This window comes from Epinephelus fuscoguttatus, linkage group LG3 (genome assembly GCF_011397635.1).
Source record: "Epinephelus fuscoguttatus linkage group LG3, E.fuscoguttatus.final_Chr_v1".
Classification (NCBI taxonomy): Eukaryota; Metazoa; Chordata; class Actinopteri; order Perciformes; family Serranidae; genus Epinephelus; species Epinephelus fuscoguttatus.
In genome coordinates, this window is record NC_064754.1 from 13,414,035 (window position 1) to 13,438,253 (window position 24,219).

General features: G+C 40.9%; 1 protein-coding gene across 5 annotated transcripts in view; it reads left to right on the plus strand.

The window, feature by feature from the left end:
* The window catches only part of LOC125885026 (teneurin-3), a 409,411-nt gene that overhangs the window by 365,427 nt on the left and 19,765 nt on the right, over positions 1-24,219 (plus strand). For all 5 annotated transcript variants that reach the window (XM_049570393.1, XM_049570405.1, XM_049570397.1 and 2 more), the window contains 11 exons: positions 210-383; positions 646-705; positions 1,140-1,302; positions 2,334-2,472; positions 2,708-2,813; positions 3,060-3,202; positions 3,863-4,041; positions 8,519-8,623; positions 10,684-10,814; positions 15,596-15,765; positions 16,345-16,471. In XM_049570393.1, the coding sequence (XP_049426350.1) occupies positions 210-383; positions 646-705; positions 1,140-1,302; positions 2,334-2,472; positions 2,708-2,813; positions 3,060-3,202; positions 3,863-4,041; positions 8,519-8,623; positions 10,684-10,814; positions 15,596-15,765; positions 16,345-16,471 (1,497 nt within the window). The remainder of the gene's footprint in view (positions 1-209; positions 384-645; positions 706-1,139; positions 1,303-2,333; positions 2,473-2,707; positions 2,814-3,059; positions 3,203-3,862; positions 4,042-8,518; positions 8,624-10,683; positions 10,815-15,595; positions 15,766-16,344; positions 16,472-24,219) is intronic.

The window sequence follows — 24,219 nt, forward strand, 5'->3', positions numbered from 1 at the left end:
TAATTGCCCTCCAGAGACAAAATAAAGTTGAAGCTGAAGTTGAAATGCCCTGTTTTGTGCTGTTTTTTAGATTTTCCTTAAAGTAAGTTTTTCAAGTAAAATAAGAAAACCATATGAGTTAATGTAATTGTTCATCCCACAAAACAAAAAACACACAGTGTTACTTAATCACTCATAACCATCATCCATGTATGTGTGTTGGTATTCAGGTTCGTATCGTGGCAGGCCGTCCCATGCACTGCCAGGTACCTGGTATAGAATACACTATGGGGAAGAGAGCGGTCCAAACCATGCTAGAGGGAGCTACAGCTATTGCCTTGTCCTACAGTGGTGTCCTCTACATCGCAGAGACTGATGAGAAGAAAATCCACCGCATCCGACAGGTAATCTTAAGGATAAATACGGTACATTCAGTAATTTCCTGAATATCAGATGAACAATTTTCACATCAGGCGAGTAAAACTTTGAATGTCTAAGTCAGTAATTAGACAGTTTCAAAAGTCCTATATCTGATTTGAACCCCAGCTGCAGACACACACGTCAACTGAAGATGCTTTTAGTGTGTCATTTTCTTTTCTATGAAAGAACACTTCTGTCTCTGTAGTTTTAAAATGTTTAAAAGATTTCTGGCTGTCATCCGACCAGGTGTCGACAGATGGAGAAATTACCCATCTAGCCGGAGCGCCATCTGACTGTGACTGCAAGGTACTATACCACAGCTTCTTTCTATCTTAGTTTCAAATCTAAATCTTGATTCATTTATCGTAGTACAGCTGTTTTGTCCATCAGCTCACCACTTAAGTTCAGAAGGAATGGTTACCAATCAAAGAATGACATGAAGGAGATTACATATAGAGTAAATGTACTCTAATCCCAAAACAATACAAGACAGTGCTAAAGTGACCGCAGGTAGTATCTGATCGACACGAATATATTAATACTTGATTAGAACAAAAAACATCAAATTCATGAGAATATCTTCTGTTGAATCTTTGATGGGGCCCATATCTCTACTCTACTCTCCATAACATAAGCCAAGTTGAATTATTCATGTGTTGTTATTCTCTATCTCTGTCTTCTTTTCTGTCTTTGTTTGGTACTTCCTTCTCTCCCGCTCCCTATCTCCCTCTGTCCGACAGAACGATGCCAACTGTGACTGCTATCAGACAGGAGACGGCTATGCTAAAGACGCGAGGCTTAATTGTCCTTCCTCTTTGGTGGTGTCTCCGGATGGGACGCTGTATGTGGCGGATCTGGGAAACATCCGGATACGAGCTATACGACGCAACCAACCACCGACTGGTATGAAAAGTAGACATATATACAGGGTGGACAAACTAATGTTGCTCAACGTCTCTTAGGAGGGCCAAAATAATAGAGAAAAAAATTTGTATTAATAGTTTCAAGACCCATTTCACCATTGCTGTACATCAACAGTTGCAGCTGTCACATGATGATAGACCTTGTGTAGTGTTATGGGATGTCTGTATGTACACCAATACATGGAACGTGGACTACATGGACTCGTATTTGAGCTAGAAAGGATACTGCACGCCAGCCACTGAGGCCTTGTTAATACTTGCATGAGACACCTTTGTTGGGGCCTTCATAGATGGCACACAAACTGCAAGCAAGCACAACAGTGTTTATGCTCAACACGGTATTTATTACAATATGCTCCGAAACACCACTTGTGTACTATTAAATATTCTGAGGATAAGCAAGAAGTCAATGAGTGTTACTGGAAGAACTTTACCAGGAAGTAAGTGGCTTGGCAACAGTGGTGAACACTGACATACCACCAAACATTGCATTTATGTAACGTTATTAAAACTGTTGCTTACCTCCAAGTCGAAATTATTATATACCACTGTGTCCCCCCCCCAGGTCGCCACTCTTTCCATGGCTGTTTTTCTAACTTTTACAGAGCGATCTGTCATGTTGTTCCACACCCTGCGGCAAAAAGCCTCTCCTCTCCCCAGTGTGGTGGACTAGAGATGTTTGTACAGGCAAATCTGCTCAGCCAGTCGTCCCTGTTGAACTGAAAAGTACTAAATGACAGGTTCAAAACCAAAAACACGATTTTGGCTGTGATTGCTGCGGTGTAAACAGCAGAACTGCCCCAGATATTTTCCATTTGCATTATAGACAGTAACTAAACAAAATCATGATGAGAATTTTTCTGCATATGTTGCATTCCAGTGTATGAGTAATTGTAATGTATGCTGGGAAGATACTGTATGAGTTTGATGAAGAGAAAAAGCAAATAATAATAATAGGAGCTAAAGTAAATAATAAAGAAATGACAAGTCTGTCCATCTGCTTTTCTTCAGGCTCTCTGGCCTCAGGTCCCAGCTCCTATGAAGTGGCGTCTCCAGCCTCTCAGGAGCTCTATGTGTTTGATTGGAATGGGACTCACCAGTTCACCATGTCTCTGGTCACTGGAGACTATAAATACAACTTCAGCTACAGGTTGGTTTGCTTTGAAAACAAACAAAACAACAATTTTACAATGAGGATGAATGCAACCCAAGTTTATATTTCAGGAAGAAGTTACCTTGTGTGTTTTTTCTCTCTTCAGTTGTTGCATCTTAAAAAATAATTTTGTCTCTGCACTCTATTTTTTTTTCCCTTTTCATAAAACTTTACCTATTTTTACCTTAAAAAATTCTCACTAATTTTCCACCCTCTGTTCCCTCACTCTCAGCAATGAGGAAGATGTAACCGCAGTGACAGACAGCAGTGGAAACACCCTCCGTATCCGTAGAGATACCAACAGAATGCCTGTGCGTGTGGTCGCCCCAGACAATCAGGTGAGATGAGCAAGGCTTGTTTGTCGTGCTGCAGAACTTAAACGTCCCATTATCAAAATACCTGCATTCAGCCAGCTAATAGACCAGTGATTCTGTTTTATCATTATTTTGAATACAACGATATTACTCACACAAAGTTTCGAGTTTTCTGAGACGATGGCTGACATGAGTGAAAGAGCATACTGGCAGAATCTGAACATGTTACCCTGTTTTCCTGTGGCTGTTTGTGTTTTTGTTTGTGTATAGGTCATCTGGCTGACCATCGGGACTAACGGAGGTCTTAAGACTCTCACGGCTCAGGGTCAGGAACTGGTCTTGTTTAGTTACCATGGCAACAGCGGTTTGCTGGCTACCAAGAGCATCCAAATAGGCTGGACCACCTTCTATGAGTGAGCAGCATTACTTTGTTTATGTCTGAGCACATGTTTGCGCTGATACTGTACGTGCTGATGGATAAATGGACTGTTGGATTTTGACACTTCAAAAGCCATCTACAAGTTTATTAATCAAGTTACTGATAATTATATTAGCTCTGGTTTTTATTGCATTGAGCAAAAACTTCTGACAGAGTGGCATCAGTGGGCAACACGTGAGGTGTCGAGCTTAACCGACAGAATAGTAACACACACGCTTTAATTTCTTCAGTGTTTCTACAAGTTTATGTCCAGATATAACCTTTTGTTGGACCAGTGGACATTGAACAAATAGTCCTTTGACAAGAGACCTAAAGTAATTGAAAACCTAGTTTCAGATCTGAGTGGAAATTCACTTGTAATAAAATCGACTTCCTCTAATTAAATGAATTCGACTCCAAGCTGCGCTCTGCTCTACCTCCTCTAAAATTGCTGTTACTCAGAGCCAGCTCAAGCACATTCAGCTGTAAGAAACTAGCCTCTGTGTGTGTGTGTGTGTGTGTGTGTGTGTGTGTGTGTGTGTGTGTGTGTAATGCAGATTGATATATTTTTTTCAGGGTTCCATAAAGCACATCACAGTAATGGCAACTAATGTCCCTTTATCCCTCCCTCCCTGCAACCTCAATGTCCTTGTAGCTATGACAGTGAGGGTCGTCTGACTAATGTGACTTTCCCCACCGGCGTGGTCACCAATCTCCACGGCGACATGTCGTCAGGAGCTGTTGCCGTGGACATCGAGACGTCAGGGAGGGATGAGGACGTTTCCATCACAACCAACCTGTCATCAATAGACTCCTTCTACACTCTGGTGCAAGGTAAGTGTGTGTCTCTGTGTGTGTGTGAGACAGAAGAAAGTTGGCAAGACTGTGTGTATTGTAACACCATTTATTTTGCAAATGCCTTTGTAATGTGAATCATACTGAGTGATGGTGTCCCTGTAGAAACCAGGGCTCTATTCAACATATTTCAACTTGCTCTTTTTTCCAAAACAGTGCAGTTTTGTTTTAAATCACTGACGGGTGGCTTTGGTTCACACAGAAATGAATCACAATGGGAAAAGCCCAGCTTGTTTTAGAAGATCAATCATTGTTTCTTTCAATTGTTAACGACATGAAAGAAGATGAAAGGTTTCGCACAATGTATATAGTTTACAAAGACAGTAGAGACAGCAGTAATAGCTGATAGAGTCGCAGTCATTGCTGTGCTGAGGCTGGTAAATGTTACACAGTAGAGTTTTATGAAACATTCAGACATGTGGTTGTATCGTCACAACCTGCAATATCATTGCTGTGTTTGGAGTGGTACCAGGGTCAGGAGACGATGGCTGTGGTCGGATTGAAATCATTCTGATCAGAGATTCCAGCCTTATTATTTACATGGATGCTTAATAGAGTGATCCAATAAGATGTGCGTTTACATGCCCCCAAGAATTTAATCAGAATAAAACTTTTTTGACTTGCGTGAAGCAGTTCTGCCTGCTGTGAAGCGTCTCATGCCATGCTCACCCTGGTCGCAGAAATGCCCTGATATGTCAACTATTGCGCAGCCACCCAGCAGTAGTTGACCTGGCCGTTCACACTACAAGTGCAATTTTCCACGCAGGTCAGCAAGCGATTGTACTCCTCTGCTCTTTTCTGATCACACGCAGAGCTCTGTCTCTGTCTGCTTGTGTATGTGTGTGTCTGCTTGTCTTTCTTTTGCTCTCTGTGTCAACACAACTGACAATTATGTGGTAGCACTGGATGTATATTTTATCATTTATCAAAATCAGATCATTTATATCATATCTAATATATCCTTTATATCACCCATAGATTATCAGTGTGTTCTTTGGTCAGATTCGCTCACGGCTTGCTGAAAAAAATAAACCAGATGCCAAAACTATCGCTGCAAATCACAAGCCAACCAGCGCCATGTCCTGTGACAATAGTCTAAATGCTTTACATGGGCACTGAAAGGAAGTGGGCAGCACTGCACGGAAAATCGGTGTGCTTCATTACGCTTCTGTGTTGAGTGTGAAACCAGCATAATTTGCAAGAAATATAGCAGAAGAAGAGTGTTTTTTCAACCTTATTGAGAAAATTCAATTCATTCAATACACAAAGTAAAGAAGGAAAAGAAGTGCTTCTGCCTCTTGATACAATTAAGTAGTAAGTAATGTAAGTGTAACCCAGGTTATTTTCTGTAGCTACCAACACCTCACATGCAAACTATCAGTAGACTTTACCATTAACCAGTGTTCCCTAAACGTATTACAATGCAGGTCACTGCTCCTGGTAACAAGACAGTTGTTGTGTCTAGTGACTCCACATTGCACAGCCTGTAACAACAATGTTAGATAAGACTGTTTCAAAATCAAATAATACATTTATTAATCAGAGCATTCACATAAGAATGTAGCACACTGTCCATGCAGGCCAGTCTCTTTCAATTGAGGTGGTTACATGAGGTATTTTTATTCTGATTGGGCTGTTATTCATATTATTCATGAAGTATTACAGTCCATGTAAAAGCACCAAATGGCTGAAAAAGTCAGACCAATCTCCTGCAGAAAGCACTCTGTGAGAAAGTCTTCCTTTAACACCCTTATAAACAGCTTCTGCCCAGTAATCCAGACATTTCTCAGCTTTGTAGTTCATGATCTTCAGCCACCGCCACCAGTCCTGGCACTTACCCAGAGGAAACACTCCAAATCATTAAATCTATATTTCTCTGACCAGTAGCCAAATTGTGAAAGGTTTTATTCACATTGCTTTCCACAGTATTACCTTCTGGCTCAGGTGAATGTGCCATGGGAACACTGCATGTGCAGTACTGACCTACGGTTAACGGTATTGATAGAGTATGTTGAGGTCTAAGTGAATTCCATCTGCAGTACATGTCTTTGTTCTAGTCCATAACCATTACCTATTGACTTACTGAAAGAAAGGAAGAATGTGTCGTTAGTGTACAGATTCAAAACTTTTATGACAGACGTGTGCAGCATTTAATTGCTGCCTGTGGACACAGGATCAGATTGTAAAAATAACTCACAGCAGCTCCTCGTGTTACAGCTAATAATAAATATTGAAAAACTGAAATCTCCATTTTGAACCATTTAAGAATAGACCTCAGATGAGGAAGTGAGTTGTGGACTGATCTGTCAATGCATCCCCTCTGAGAATCACAGATTTGAGGGGAAGTGCAAAAAGGAAAAGCTAGTTTCACCCACCTTATCATGCTTCATGTCAGACATTCAGCCTAAACGGCGAGCAAAAACAATAATTTAGCACTGATGCCCTTGTTAAATCTGAACTAATGAGCCGGTTGAAGCGAGGCCTCGAGTGGCCAGCAGTGATTTGTTTCAGAGCCAGCTACATGTGCCCAGAGTGTGAGGGAAAACAGAGTGGATTCTCCCTCACAGCAGAACAGTATTGATCAGAATGTAATAAGTTATTCAAAGCCATCGACAAGTGTAGCATTCCTCTCCATCAATTGGTGTACATTATTTATCGTTTCGCCTCCCCGCTATCATCTAAACTGCACAATGTGCCAGCGTGCAAGTGGTCTCGGTAATGTGAAATCACATTAGGTGTAGGTGCAGCCCAGAAATGGTAAACAAGCTAATATAGCTGCTGTGTTTTGTCATTTTGATGTTGTTGTTGTTGATTGCTTTGTGAAAGCGGGCGAACATGTTGGTAATGCAGGGCTTGGCAGTGATGTTCTTCGAGGAAAAATACAGCAAATGTTTGTGCCAATGCATTATCAAGGGCCGGCTGTATGCTGTGTGTGCTAACTCTTCCCGCTTTATAACATATTGTACAAAGCCTCTCTTTTGTGCTGGGAAATTGATGTGGGTAGGTAGGAGTGAAGGATCAGATCCACCCCACAATAATAAACCACAACATACAATCATTATTGGAGAAATGACACAGCGGTCAGTGTTTGCAGGAATTGCCTTTTGGCCAGATTCGAAAGGTCTTAAAGGAATATTTCACCCACAAAATGACCATTTGTATATCAGTTGCTCCCTGCAATTTACCTTGAATTCATGAAGAAAACTTTCTTCATGACAAAGTAATGGAGGACTGAGTTTAACAACAACAAAACTACATTAAACCATCCATTAACAAACTCTCACACAACTTGTGCAGCGTAATTCAAGTCTTATTTATCCAGACATATGCTCAGTGCTTGCCAAACACATGCTGTTTTTATTAATACATTAAGATTTAAAACATAGTCTGGGCACACGCATGCATTTGAACTATGCTGAAGTCGAGCTCATAGGCACATGCCCAGGCATGCTCAGGGCACGCTACCCATAGGAAGATGAAGATGTTTTTCCAGTAATAAACGTGGTCCTCAGTGACTTTAATACATGAAGGATGTTCACCTTTTTTGGATTCTCCATTCACTGTGGAGGCATGTAAGAAAAGCAAAGTTCTCTGCACATAAAATTGGATGAGTAATCGATGTACAAATTGTCATTATGTGGTTGAAGGTCTTTTTTTTTTACAATATCTTTGTAATGAGTTCATTATAACAAAAATTTTGGCCAACTAGCGCTGCAGTTTTTCCTTTCTTGTGTATGTAAATTAAAATTCGATAGAGAATAGAGAAGAGGATCCTGGTGAAACTATGGAGGGGAAAGAAGAAACACATTTGTAGATCATTACATTTAATTTACTTAATTTTATATTTAATTACTGTTGCATCAAATTTTGAAATGTTTCCTTTTCCTCTTTAATGTGCCCTTGAAAATGTACGTCAATAAAGTTGAGTCAAAAGTTTTGTTAGGAAAAACTTTAATTAGTTTTTAAATAAATCAACCAATCAACCGATTGTCGACCTGACCTGGTGTGTCAGAAAGAAGGAAGGAGGAAGAAGTAAAAATATCTACGGCCAAGGAAGCTTCTCTTGCTCACACACACACACACACACACACACACACACACAGCCATTAGTCCTGCGCGAGGTCAAGGGGAACCTAATTAAAAGAGGCTGGGGGATGTTAATACCTGCTCTGTGCTCCATTAGCAGGTTCAAACCCTGCCCACGGAAATTAATTGTACTGTTTTCTCTCTTTACATTCATCCCTTTATCTCCCTCCCCCTCCCTTAGTTGCACTTTCTTGCTGTCCTCTCATTGTCTTTCCTTTGCTCACCTTCCCCTCAGTTCACTGAAGCATTATTACAGTGTTTTTGAATAAATGCGTTAGAGTCTGCCACATTGAAAACAAACACAGAATCAGTGTGAAACACCGTCATGGATCATTCGGAGTAATCGTCTCTCTGTCTTTCTGTCATATAGATCAGCTTCGCAACAGCTACCAGGTGGGTAATGATCATTCACTGAGGGTTATCTACGCCAACGGGATGGACACACATTACCAGACGGAGCCCCATATTCTGGCAGGTATGCACTTTGAGCACATTACCCTGAATGTATAATGTGGATTATGTGTGGAGGTTTCATGTCAAAATGATTCTCACAGAGGTTGGTTGTAATCACAAAGCATCTGTTGAACGACTATCCTGCTCTACATTATGCACTTTGTGTGAAGCATTGGGTGTAGGCTATCTACACGGTGAATGCTTATGAGTTAGAAATTGCTCAGTATGCTATGTGTCACATCTCTATGTAAATGGGTTTCAGTGCAGAGTTTTTGTGTCGCATGCTCAGTGAGAGGCCTTTTGCCAGCGCAACTCTATGTAGGTAAACACCATCTGATGGGTCTGTTTGTGAAAAGGATCATGGTGGAGTATCAGTGTCATGTTTTCAGTTGTTTCTACTCTGACACTCGGTACAAGCCACAGCTTGTCCAGCTGTAATGATAAAGTGTTTTCAGCTCACAGTTTGATTTGACACATCAGGATCTGATTTGTACTGCGATACACATAACACAAAAAATCTCATTTTGATGCCTTTGATCTGATTGTTTCCCATTTATGTACATTTACTGCAAATCCTTTATATTTAACACAGTTGGTGACCACTTCCAAATGGTGTTTGAGACTCATGTTCGTTCTACTTTCTACATACCACTGGTTTGCATCCATGATAGTACAGTATAAAAAATCAGCTTATAGAGACTGTGCCGCATATGCTGTAATTCATCTGTCATAATAAATATGCCTGCATTTGTTTGTCATTTTTTTATTATCGTCGCACAGTGATATAGTGCAGACTTTTCAGATTTACAAGCCTGCATTAGCAGCTGACCTACCAAACTACAGCAGTAAAACTTTCACAACAGTAAATACAGACGTCATGCTCACAGTGATTAATGACCAACTCACATGTCATGTCTCTGCAGGCTGATTTTCAGATTAGGGTCTAAAGCTAAAACACTACAGCATGTTTGGAAAATGATTAGCAGCAATTACAACAGATTGATCTGATATGTGATTTGCTGTAAATGGTGTACATTAGGGGATTTAAAGCTGGAGTGAGAGACTTTTTAAAGGCAAGTTTTATTCAACAATCTGTACATGTAATGATGCAGTATTAGAGATTCATGTTTTTCATTTTAAACAATAATATTCCCTCTTTATCTCCCCCAAGCAAGAGTCTGACTTTTACATATAAATTAATGTCTGTTGCATTTAAACCCTTGCCAAACAAGTTCACACAATGCTGATTAAGCTTATTGCTGCCAGGGAAAGCTCTGTATTTCCTAGACTTGTGGTGTCTGGTGCCTGTGATGACTTTCCCATGCTGGCGCATTGGAAGTAATATATTTCATGTCAACCAGCCAGGGCAAAGGGGCAGGAAGGGACCATAGTTTGCAGTTAGGAGTATGGCGAAAGTTATAGCAGAAAATCCTAAGAAGCATCCAAGAAAAGTTTCTGAAGTGGAAGTTCCAGGTAAAAAATAAAGTCAGCATTCACAGGAAGGATTGAAGCCAAAAAGAGTGCTCCTGGGGCCAGGGGAGATGCAGTGGGCTCACCTGCAGACATAAGCATACATCAACAGCGTTTGTGGAATTAGTCTTCCTGCCAGAAGGGGGAGACAAAAGTTCTACACTCCAGCTTTAAACACATACAAAGCCCATCTTGAGATGGAAACATTAAATGTCTATGGTGGTAAACGAAACCTTACAGAGACACTAATACATTATCTTGCATATTCAATCGTTAATCACGATGAAGAAAAGAGCTCAATCATATCACAAAACTAGGATGATTGGGATGATCTGCTGTGCGCTGTGAAAAGGTGTGCACGTAGTGCACCAAGGAACACACTTTCCACAAAGTTGGAAATAATCTTAAAAGAGCAACAGTTTAATTCAATTTATAGGTACCGACCTAAAAGTAGTAAGTTGTCAAATAAAGTAAGCATACAGCTGTCTAAACTCTAACATTTACACACACAGTAGATGTCACGTGTGAATAGCACATATTGATTCAGTGCTGTTTTTTTTCTTCACTGTAAGATATTGTTGGTATTCATGCCTTTGTCATATCCATTTCTAGGTGCTGCTAACCCAACTGTAGCCCGACGCAACATGACACTGCCAGGAGAGAACGGACAAAACCTGGTGGAGTGGAGGTTCAGGAAGGAACAGACGCGTGGAAAAGTCATCGTCTTTGGGAGGAAGCTCAGGGTGAGTGCTCTTCAGCTGAGGCTTTTTATGAACACAGAAAGACACCATGGAAGCCTCATTGCTGATCAGTGACCTATGTACAAATGCTGGCATCATTTCTCCAAAGGTATACTATGCAGGATTGTTGGTTACTATTAACTAGTGAAAGTGAAAGTAGAAAGCCAACCCCAGATTCACTCTTGTTTGGCATATTGCCTCACTGTATTTGTGTATTTTTTTCAGCACTTATGGTCTTGCACCTGGTTGCTACCTTTTTATGAAGGCCCAACTTCACCTGAGCGCTGCGGGAATACACACCCATAAAAGTCCAGAGCACAGGCAATAAGAAGAAAATAAAAAAGTGCAGTCAGAGGGCAGAGTCTCTGCAGAAATATACACCATCACACGCTGAGAGTGGGTCATAAGTGATGATTGAGAAGGAATACTTCTGTATATATATAGAGAGAGAGTTTTTATACAGTTTTTTTTTTTTACCTGCATACTCCGTCTTTAACTGAAAATGAAAGGGTTAGACTGGCATGCGTGTTCTCTAACTGAAAATGGCTCGGTCCATGTTGTGCATGGATAGGGACTACTTTAATTAATCATATATTTATTGTATAAATCTATCATTATCAGCAGGATAGCACCTATTGTATAGACTGGCACATTCACACCTAGATAGCTCCAAATTAACCTCCATGTTTTTGAACAGTTGGGTTGGGTGATATGGAGAAATGATAGATAAATAATAAAATGATAAAAAGATTTTGCTTTACCGCCTAGCCCTAGTTGGAAGGAGAAACCCACACAGTGGCAGGAGAACATACTCTGCACACAGAGTGGCCCCAGCTGGCCATTAGATGTAAATCCAGCACCTTCTTGATATAAGGCAACAATGCTCACAAATCACAGAGTCCTGTGACTCCTATCATTTTGTCCCCCTCTGTGAGCAGCTTGATGTGGTTTACACTGGGGTTTCTGTTTCTGTCTATTATGGCATTGTGTTTGTTGTTCTTACAAGCTATTAGAAGAGAAGGAAGGGACAGTGATTTGTCTGCAGTGCTTGAATATTACATGAAGTGCTCTCTAACTAGCCCAGTTTAATAGGAGGAAACTCTGCAGTCATGTGGCCTCTGGAGAGTTTGATCCACACAGTGGTGCCATTCTCAGCATGGTCCAATAAACCCTAATGAATGTAACAGCATGTGTGGTCCACTAGTGGTAATGGGGACTTTTGTATTGTGAGCTTGCAATAACGAGTTGCAGGTGGATGTGTTTTTGTAAATGGGCGTGCAAAGGTGAGCACAAATACAGCGTGTATACTGCACATGTCAGCCACACGTTTGTGATCGGTGTGTGTGGGAATTTGTCTTCACTAACACAGCGACAGTCCAGCTGTCTTGCAGCAGCAACAAGATGCCAGTTTAAGGCGTTAATGATGATGGGGTGATTGTGGGGCTGGATGAACAGCAGTGAACCTTAGTCCAGCCTTTCAGCTAAATGCAAATATTTATACTGTCTTTATATGGTGTACTAATCCTCCTGAGGAATGTGCATTGAGCACAAGACGCGAGCTAATGGGAAACTGCATGTTTAAGCAGCTTGTTGGGTGAAATAATGAAAAGACCTACTGTCAGACAAAGAATGTCAATGCTGGCAAGTTTTATGTGATGAACAAATGTGGGACAGTTGGTGGTGGTTTTTTCAGTCCCTATATGTATTTGTTTATCATGAATTTCTGACATATTTGACATCCACTGTCATATTTGTCAATGATGTATAGATGGTAGCCATACAGTGGATTCAATCAAACTATGATGCAAATCACTTGATAGTTCAGGAGAGCCAGTACTTAGGGCTTGCAAATTACTCAATTTATCTTGATTTTAGTGCCATTTAAATAAGCCTCATTTCATCCATCCATCCATTTTCATCCACTTATCCGGGGCTGGGCAAGGTTCCCCAGATGTCCCTCTCCCAAGCAATGCTTTTTAGCTCCTCCTGGGGGGATCTTGAGTCATTCCCAGGCCAGATGAGATCTATAATCCCTTCAGTGTGTTCTGGCTCTGCCCCGGGGCCTCCTACCAGTTGGACGTGCCCAGAAAACCTCGAACGTGAGGTGTCCTGGAGGCATTCTGATCAGATGCCCAAATAAGCTTTAGTGTTGGCTAATGTGAAGTATATTGCTGCTTTCTAAACAACTAAAATAACACAGTTTTAAAACAAATTAAATACTTGCTTAGAAGAGCTATTTGGGCAATAAGGGGTGCAGTGTTTTTTCAGCTGAGATGCTCTGGTTGTGTCTGGTTGCTATGATACAGAATATGCACAAGGTAGAGTACTTGCTCTGGATGAAGGGAAGGCTATTTATTTCTCCTCCTTTATTGTTGTTCAGCAATGTGACGGTTGGTCTTTGTGGTATGTGTCCTGCCCCTCCTCCACTGTGGTAGTATGGCTGGGTAAAAGGTGATGGTGAAGAGTGGCTGCAGAGTTTTACCCGAAGTTGCTTATTTTTCAACTTTTGACGATCTGGGGGAAAAAAAAAAAAAAACGTGTGGCACTCTGTGCAAAATAGAGGCTAAGCACTTCATCGTGTTGCTGGCATTTGTAGCACTGTTGCTTAGCACCCCTTGTGGTTGGCTTGTCCGTAGAGTGATGCTGCAGTGTTGCAGTTATCGCAGTAGCCCCACCAGTACTGCAGTGAGAAAACTCAGAATGTTCTGAAATTGGTTTGAGTTAAAGTTGATGACCACACCTGTAGAAATACGAGTAGTGCGTCTTCATATTGGTTAGTTAGGTGGATGTACTTCCAGTCCAGGTTGAGTGATTGTGTACAAAGGGAAGACAGAACTAACAAAGAGTCCTGTTTGGCATTACATTGAAATAAAAGTCACGGTTTGCTCTGATCCATTATGAACATGACAGGCGATGCCAATCTGCAAAATGATTTGTTTCCCCTGATATGGTGTGGCTCACACTCTGCGTGGCTTTTGGCTGTCGTCCCGTTTTGTTTCTCATCCAGCTGGCTGTGAGCCACCGTCCCAATATCCTCCTCCTCTGCCCTCTTTATTCACCTCGCTGCATTCAACTGGTGCTAATTTACGAATGAATGAGTGGCTGAATAAAAAGATGAGAAAAATGACTGTTGAACATTTTCCAGCAAGACTCTCTCTTTAATGAAACGGTTCTGTAAAACAACTGATTGGCTGATTCTTAGTATTTCCCCTTGCTTCAAGGATCCATAAGGTGAGTTTTTCACCGAACCTGGGTTATCTGTCTTCGTAAATTGGAGTTTGAACAAACAGCACGTCATTTAGAAAGCGATAAAGAGTGGCTGGCTGGCTCTGTGATTCTACAGTGTTTTATGGGTCTTGGATCAGAAATTTGTTTTAATTCACTGGTTGAGGCGCATATGTTGAATTCAACAGACACTTATTTACATGAATTTAACACCTGGGTTTATTTATTGTTTGTCTGTTTAGCCTTCATCCTGAAGCATTCATACTGTTGTATTTCTTATCTCATTTTGTGGGCCAATAATTTCAAAGAACAGTTAAACATACTGAGTAAGGTTTGAGCCAGTGTAATAACAATCTCCATTCCTTGTCACTCTGTCGATTGGTGGGTCTGTCATTGCTTTGATTTTTTGCCCAGACCTGATTGGGCCAGACTGGGCTGTAATTTCTCAGAATTCCCCGGTGCTTGAATCAGGTCAGGTTTGTTCCAATTTTCCGGCGTTTTCAATCCATTTCGACTCCTGTCTCTCATTAACTGGGAGAAATATTATAGGATTACAATTTTAATATATTTGGCATTTGACAGTTTTTGGGCTGTGTTCAATATTTGTTAGGAGAAGGTGCATGTCGGAGATCATGTGTCTGTTACCACACTGAAAGTCAAGTTGACTTAAACTTTTAATAAATGTTTTAATTTTCTTTTCTTTCCTTTTTACAGCAGAAATTCTGGTTTTTAATCAGGCTCAGGCCCAAAACTGCTGTTATGGTTTGGGCTGGGCTGGGAGAGGAGCTATGTGGGTTTAAGGAGAGTTGGGCCAGATTTTTTTAGGCATGATCATAGGACTAGTCATGCATTTTGCTGTTTGATTCTTTTTGCTTTTGGTAACCTCTTGAGCTTTGCTCCACATATCAAAGTCAAATGGGCAAATTTTCATGAACTGAGCATGTTCATACCACACAAATGATCAGCTCTTTCCATTTTGGACACTCTATGAGCTTTCCTCTAGCACATAAAATAAGCAGTCATGGTTAGCACCATATATTAGGGCTGCGTGTGCAAACTGAAGATTCAAATCATCAGTTGCAGACCACTCAGTTGACTCTGTGTCAAACTCTAGGTGGAAAAAAAAGGAACTAATAGTTGAATATTCGTATTGAACAGCCAAATCTGGTTCAACTGACTTCAGTCTGACTCGGGTAAAGCTCCACCATACATGCATTCTCCAAGAAAGATAAATGCTAGTGCCACCTTCAGGGCAAACTTAACTTAATTTAAATCCCTCTACTGCTGTGGCTCCAAGAATAAAACAGTGTTGTTTGATCTGTCTAATGCTTTCATACTGTGGGGTGACATCAACATTGCAGCATATGGGGAGCTTTAACAGGCTTTAGGTTTTTAGTCATGTTCTGTCTTTGAAGAGAGCGCAGCAGGGATTCTGCATAGCTGCATGTAATATAATCAGTTTCACATACTAAGCATCTCATGCTTCAGCTGATCAAAGATTAATATGATCAGGAGAGTTTCTTTATTCATTGGTTATTTGTTTGTCTCCACTCCTTCAGGTGAATGGCAGGAACTTGCTGTCCGTGGATTATGATCGAACGCTGCGTACAGAGAAAATTTACGATGACCACAGGAAGTTCCTGCTGAAGATCATCTATGACACCCAAGGCCATCCGACACTCTGGGTTCCCAGCAGCAAGCTACTATCAGTAAACTTGACATACTCGAGGTAAGTGCTTCTGTACTGGGCTATTTATTATTTGAGCGTGTCCCCCACCTACTTCACTCAACTAGAGGAAGCTGTATTGGTTACAGATTACAGACTGGATAGACCAGTGCCTTTGAGCTCTGAGGGAAAGTCCAACAAGGTCTCAGTTAAAATACTATGTGAGGCACATTTCCTCATTTTCACAGATACACTCATTTGCCACTAGATTAAGTACACCTGCACAATGTAAGGCAATCCAACACAACAGCTCTGCCATGAATTCTACTTTTACGAAGCTGAAACAATTTCAGTTTTGTCGACACAGATGGAAATACTGATAATTCTACTTAATGTTTATTAAAGGTGTTTATGATTCATAATGTATGGAACATGTGACATTAAAACAGCCCCTGAGACTGCCTTAACATTTTAAAAGGATCAACAGCAGTGTGGCACTAATAGGATGAAATAACGTGCTGTAATTTTTGTGACACACAATTTTAGCTTGAAACACGTGGCTTGAATATTACACATTCTGATATGGGCCAGATATTAGTCTTCCACAAATGTTTATAATTTTCTCTGTGTGTGTGTTTCTAGTACGGGGCAGGTGACAGGCCTTCAGAGGGGTCCGACTACAGAGAAGTGGGAGTACGACAGTCAAGGAAGAATCATTTCCCGAGTCTTCGCCGACGGGAAGACATGGAGTTACACTTACTTGGATAAGGTACAGGATGACACAATGAAAGCCATTTACACACATCACTAACTACAGTATAAACACTATGCACCTGAAAACATTAAAGGGATAGTGCACCCAAAAATGAAAATTCAGCCATTATCTACTCACCCATATGCCGATGGAGGCTCAGGTGAAGTTTTAAAGTCCTCACAACACTTGTGGAGATCCAAGGGGAGAGGGGGTAGCAACACAACTCCAGCTAATGGAGGCTGACGGCGCCCCAGATTCAAACGTCCAAAAACATAATTGAAACCACAAAATATCTCCATACTGCTCGTCTGTAGTGATCCAAGTGTCCTGAAGCCCCAACATAAAAAGTTGTTTGGAAAACAGTCATTTGAACTCTGCTTTTAGCCTCATTGTAGCCTGCAGCTCTAACTGCCTCTCTGTACATTGAATTCACGTGTGCACGCTTGCACGAGACCGTGAGACATGGGCACCATGTTCGTGTGTGTTCATGTGCTTTCGCTGGTCTCGCGCGCACACGTGAACACGGTGCCTCCATCGGCATATGGGTGAGTAGATAATGGGTGAATTTTGGGTGCACTATCCCTTTAAGTGTGACATTTTTAGGGCCTGTGTCCACACAGTGTTTTGCATCAGCAGAAAAGTGCTGGCAAGGTGCAGGGTAACCCTTCATCCCAAAAAAAGGAAGGGCTCCCAGTGCTTTTCTACATGACACGCTACACATGGGTTTTGCCAGGTAGCTAACACAACCCTTCATTAACAGAGGGTTGAATACACAGTTAACGACAAACTTACAAAGCGTACGGTGATAAAAGTCGACAGTAGCTACAGTAAAGAAGTGTCGGTGACATCACCAGCGCCTTTCTTAAAAAGTTCAGAGATTTTCAAGTGTTCGGAGCAGCCAGAGTGCCCTGAAAAAAACAAACAAACATGGAGGCATGGGGCTTTTTCTCTAGGCAGCCACATACGCTCTCTCCTCAGAAAAAAACCTTGTTACTTCAAAGGCTTTAGTCAGATCAGATGTGTGCATGTATTATCACTTTTTATGTATATTCTGTATACTTCATGAAGGACGAGATAAAAAAGTCTACATTATTATTTAAAAAAAATAGAATAGTTCTGCATAAAAGTAACCTGTGTGTTACTACAGTATAGTCAAGGAGATTCAGATACCACACAGACATGCTGCTCACACATTCACAAACACACACACACACACACACACACTCTCTCTCTCAAGGAGGTACTGTGATGGAGATGCTGCTCAAGTCTGCAGAGACATGATGAAAAATAAAAAAAGATAAATGACATGCCAAAGCATGCACGCACGCACACACACACACACACTCCTACACACACACACTGAGTTTGTTCTCTGTTTTTTTCCACACACAAAGCAAGGTTACTGTGTTTGCCATAAATTCTGGTCAAACAAAGCAGGCAACACTAATTGAGGTTTTTCCCCTGTGTAAAATGTACTGTCACAAAGCTAGTGAGGAAAACAACCACAAAGACTGTACTCACAAACAGACAGCTTACCTCCCGAGGGGGAGGAGAGGAGAGGAGAGGAGAGGAGAGGAGAGGAGAGGAGAGGAGGAAAGAGAGCATGTGTGTTTCTCTTTCCTTCCAAGAGTGCTGTAATGGTTTTCAAAGATGTCTGACTCTGAGTTTCAGGTCAGGTCATAGTTTATACAGCTTGGATTTTATAGCTAATACTGTATCGACTCCTTAAACTACATTTCAATGCGAGTGGGACTTACAGGTTGCAGACGCAGAGTTAAAATCGAGTCAGTAAGCTCTCTGTGTGCCTTCAAATCGGCAGGCTTACAGTGACATTGAATGGTGATGAAAATGTGGAAAGGCAAAGTAGCATCTGTTCACTTACACCTGGCAATTCTGGATCTGTAACAGAGTTTTTCCCAGTGATCCCAAGGGGTGTTTCACTGTTGAATATAGATGGCTTTAAAATGGATGACTGACTTAGTTTCTTACGGAGAGGAGATGAGTGAAGGAGGAAAGAGCAATAAAAACTCTCCAAAAAAAAAGTAATGCACTCAAAAAGACAGATACCTCTGACGAAGAAAAGAGGAGACACGTGAGGAAAGTAGATGTAACTAAAGGAAAAGTGATACTTAATAGGAGTGACTTTAAAAAACAGCCCACACTGTCTCTTAAAGAGGACAAGAGAGGGGATCCCCTGTGGTACAAGAGCTGGGGCGTAAAAAAATTAATAGTGCGAGGAGGACGAGGAGGAGGAGACAGGAGGGATAAATCAGGCCCTTTTTGTGTTTGTTTGCTCGGGAAGACAGAGGGGCAGACAGGCAGAGCCCGACACTAAACAGCAACAGGCCTTGTTTGTGCATGGTGAAAGAAATGAGTGATAGAGCAATGGAGGAAGAGAGACAGAGAGGGATATTTAAGGGAGTCTGCAAAGACAGTGGTACTACTGTGGAAACAAGACCCAAGGGATGGTCTGAGCTTAGTTAGAGCATGTTAGACGGAGAGAGGGAGAAGCTGAAGGACAGGGAGAGGAATTGTGGATGAAGAGAGACAAGACTGGTAGTAAGGGAACAGTAGTGATATAGTATTGAGAGACAAAGAGAGAGGAAGAAATAACAAGAGAGAAATAAATGAATAAACTGGGTGAGAGGACTAAAAGAAAGAAAAGGAGAGTAAGAAAGTGTTGTTGTGTTTTCAATTAGATCACTATCAGACACTTAAGTAAACAAGGGATAAGTATAAGTAACATAGAACTTATCCATGCAGTGCTTTTTATTCATGAACAAATTAAAGGAACAGATCACCTCAATATCAACAAATACACGTTTTCCTCTTACCTAAAGTGGTAATTATTGATCTAGATTGCTTTGGCGTGTTTTTCCGAGTGCTGGAGATATCATCCGTAGAGATGTCTGCCTTCTCTCAAATATAATGGAACTAGAAAGCGCCAAAAATACCTTTGAAAAATGTAACAGTAGCCCCTTAACACTGCATGCTCAAGTAGGGAATTTCACACCGTTATTCCACCTTGTCCGTCTGTACAAAAGGCATGATCGTGGAATGGGGGGATGGCGTTATCTCACCTCTGATCCAGGAACAGAGGTAGTACCAGTACAGACTCACAAGTCAGTCTTTAGACGCTTTGCTTAACTAAAGACTGATGACTTTCTCCCTGATTTTGTGTTTAGATGGGCGGATACAATTTCAGAGTTAAAAAAACTCCCTACGTTGCAGAACCAATAATAAATCCTCAGGGCGGTCCTTCGGTGGCTCGCTGAACTCTTGTGCTCGTAAACATAGTTCAACTAGAAACACATGTAGCGGTACAAAATGGCTCAAATCGCTGTAAATCTTTCATTTCCACAATCTTGTGGACTGAGCACACGTTTGATAAAATGGTGTTAAATCTCTCGGCATCCATTTTCAAGCTCTCTGTGTGTTTGTTTCCTTGCGGATGAGAAAAGGGGGAGCGCACATTTCCAGGAGGGCGTGTCCTTTTCAAAAATGCAAGAGGCGTTGCTTTGTTGCCGGCTGTTTTCGCCGGTGTGTTAAACACACTTTAGAAAGGAGCGTCCCCAGACTATCAGAAGGCGGAGATCTCTGATTGTCTGGTGGCGAGACTAGTACCAGTACAAAATGACCTCTGTATAAATGGGACAGCAGGCAGGATGGGATCGGGCATGGTGTGAGATTTTGGCGATGTGTACTGCGTATGACCCACTGTGGGAGATTTAAAAAGTAGCTGTTAGCGGCTAACTCAAACAAGAACAGTGGCAAAAGATGTCTGCAAATTGGGAAAACAATGAGATACTGGAGCTGGTTACCCTCCAAACAGAGGACGGGATATGATTAGTAGTGCCATGTTATGCCATTGTTATTGTGAAGAACGCGCTGTTGATGCATACTTGAGGCTGGCCCTGTTGTCTTACATGTTACTTTGATTCTGCAATGCTGGGCATGTTATCTAAAATCAAACATTTGAGTAGCATGATGCCACCGTCCTTTGGTGCTGTGTAAAAACACACCTTGTAGAGGCTTTATTAGTACAATCTTTGTGTAGAACTGGCTAGCAATGTCTCTTTCCAGAGATCATGACTCAATATATTCCACAGACCAGTGTACTAATGTGTGTGTGAGTGGGTTAATGCTGGCTTGTGTTGTAAAGCGCCTTGAATGGTCAATATGACTAGAAAAGTGCTATAGACATAGGCTGTTCACATGTTTTTGACAGACTAGTCATTGTTTGCACGACCAAAAGAGTTGGCTTGTCAGGAACAGTCTTGATAACTGTATACAGTATACTGTTTTTTTGGAGCCAGCATCTGCATTGTAGCATGTTAAGACTCTGCTTCACCACCCAGCTTTGTTTTTTTTTTTGCTTTTTATACATGGTCAATACCAATGACTCATAACTCTTGGGCAAGTGCTGATATTTTTGTCTTTCAGAACATCCTGTTAGTATCAGATATGGGTCGTGTAATAGAGGCCCAAATGCCTCCTTGTGCATAATTCTTTGTCAGTGATTTGATATCAAAGTTGAACAAATTTATGATGTGATTTATTTCTTATGGACATTTTGATAATCAATATATTAGTTAAGCTTGACAAGACATTTTTGTAGTGGTAGAGGGATTTTGTTAATGTCTATATTTTGAGCAGTGAGATGTTATCAAGGTGAAAAGGTAAAACAGACTGAGGAAAAAATAAGGAGGCATTCCAGGAAAAATAAAATTGTTTATTTTTTCTTTCTTTTTTTGTTTTGTTTCTGAGTGACAGTTTTGAAAAATGGAAGCAAGACCCTAGTCAATAATGAATAAAACAGGAGAGACTGACAAAGGGAGAAAGGGACTGAAGTAAAGACAAGTGAGAGGGAAAGAAGCAGGCGAAAGTTGAAAAGGGGAGTGAGGGAGGGCACAAAAAACAAGAGACAAAACAAGAGATGTGAAGAGGAGACAAAATAGAGGGAAGAGAGATCATTCCACCCTGGTGAATAAATGAGCCATATTCTATTACTCCATGTGTCACTCCGCACACACTCTCACCTTCCCTTGCACTTGTTTTTCATTCATTTCCTTCCTCCATCTGTCAGTTTCTCTCCTTGTTGAAAATACTTACTGGGAGCCTCTTTGGGAAACAGGGTGTCAAAAAGCTGAATTCATCACGCACAGTGACATACATACAACATCATAACAGCATCTATATGGATCCAATATACTATAATTTATGATGAACACCATGAGCACAGTTAAGTGGGTGGTATGCGCATGTATTTCCCTGATACTGCTCTAAGTAGTGTAATCAATTACAGCTCAATATCTTTGTTGTCCTAGGAAATAATAGGTCTTACAAACAAGAAAACACAAAGGTAAAAGCTACAGATGTTCTTTACAACCTAATTTCTCTGACTTTATACCGAAGTTAAAACTTAGACAAGTTGATTAATCTAAAAGTAATAAAACACTCAGAAAACAGTCAGAATGAAGCACAATTTAATAAATAATAATAATAATAACATTAAACATTGTCCTAAATAATATTGCGTATATTCTAAAAGCCATTTGAAATTGTTAGTTAATCACCCTTTTAAAAAACAAATATATTTTTAATGCTGCTTAAATGTGTGGCACTTTGCACTGTGCATTATGAACACTACATATTGTCCTGCAAAACATGACAACTGCTCACTAAATAGAAGTCAACAAATAACATTTGAAACATTTTGGAAAATAGGCACTTTCACTGGGTGAATCCAATCGAATAAAAAACACCCTTTTACGGCCGATATCACAATGACATCAGTTTGTTAGCTGGAGGCAAAACATGACTCGCCACCACAGGGCTGTTGGCTTCATATGAGACCTAAAATGTCCTCTTGTTGTGTCATTGGGATCCAGAACAGAGGGACTCATGGCTCAACACTGAAACTTTATTGCATACCAGCCACCACTGCCTGTCAACAAAAGCAAAGATAACTATGGTTAAATGTGATAAGACAAACACTCACTGTAACACTAACTTTTTAGCGCATTAGCTAACGTTAGCTTTGAAAGCAAAACAAAACAAACTGGAAGAAACCATTCAAGTGTCGTCCTCCTTTGTAAGATTGGCATAGTGATCAACCACAAAGCTTCCTGTCAAATCATCCATCCACTGAGTGAGAGCATACAGGTCGGCCAGTCTGGTCCTGTTGGTGAGTGTTAAACTCGCAGTCCCAGAGAGTAAATGACCTGACGTGGTGCGCTCGTAAATTCAGTCTGTTGCTCTACACTAAAATGAGAGCCCTGTTGGTCGAAGAAACAGAGTGTTATATTTCTATATGAATTAACAAACGGCTTAGCGATCACACTTTCACGCCGCTGGGCGCTCTGCTGCCGAACGGTACCGAACGGTACATTCCAACAGTGCTCTGCATTTATGAATGGTCCAGTTTGTGCCAGAGTGCACTCCAACACTCAGAATGAGTATTTTTAAATGCACCACTCGCATCATCTTCCTCCATTGTCTGTGGAGAATTTTTTTGCCTCCAGCTAAGCCCCGCCAGCCAAAAAATGTCATACTGTTTACTAACAGTTAAAAAGTCTATATAATCGACTAGTCAAGTAGCTGCACACATTCCTAGTGAAAGATAACAAAGTAGACGCACTCAGTAGGTGATATAAACCATTTAACAGTTTCAGATAAATTAAAATCAAAATGAGTCCACTCGAGAAGAATTAAACTCAGCCTCAAGCTGCTTCTTGGCAACGTAAACCTAATGTCATGGTGTATTAAAGACATAAAAACACTAATGCACAATAATACATCTAATCAGATCTGTTTAATTCAGCAAAAGAGTTGAAAGCAAATATTCAAAAAAAAAAAGCACACTCTCACTTTCTCATGAGCCAGTTTAGCAGCTTAATAGACTCACTCCTCTGACCTGTTCAATTGGAGGTCAAGGTGATCTTTACCGCCTGCCTGAGGCAAGGAGCACACACCCCGGAGAGCTCATGTTTTTATCTTGCAGACAAAGAGGAGTCACCGCTGTCCCTTTTAATGGTTTAGATCTACATTCCCCTCACATTTCAGATTATCGTCCACTACTAATCACAGTGCAGGAGGTTCTCTGAGGATTTATGAAAGTGATGGTTTTTTCTTTTGTTTTGAACAACTTGAGGCAATTGGTGTCACATTATTCTACAAAGAAGTCCAGTTTTTCTCATCCTGTGGAAGAGCTTTGCGTGCTGAGCCCCAGGCTTCAATGCCAGTGCAGCGTGAAAAAAGCCCATGAGACAAATGAAGTAACAGGGCATCCAAGTTTAAGAAAAACTGTATTACAGATGTATGTCCAGCAAAGATTTTGTCATGTTTTAGCGTGAATGTTATTTCTTTGACCTGTGCTGCCATGTCAGCCTATTATCGAAAAAGCTGGGCATTTTTTACTAAGGTTGATTGAGAACGTACAGACCATAGCCTATTCATTTGCTGCTCTTTTCAAAGTCGTTTTAGAACTGCCCTTGCTTTCTTTGTGCTTTTGTGTGTGACTGTTTAATAACATGTGGGCCAGTTCCACAAACTGCACAAAAGCCCAATCACCAGGACTAGACTCTGGCAGGCAGAGTTAGAAATGAGTGCTATTCAGTCAAATACAAAATGTTATTTCTGAATAACAATCTATTATGTAGAAAGCTAAACTACCAAGTCCAGCATTTCTCAACACGTGTCACTTGTATTGATAAAGCACTTTAATAAAACACATGTTCGCATTTTTTCAAAAGGCAAGAAGT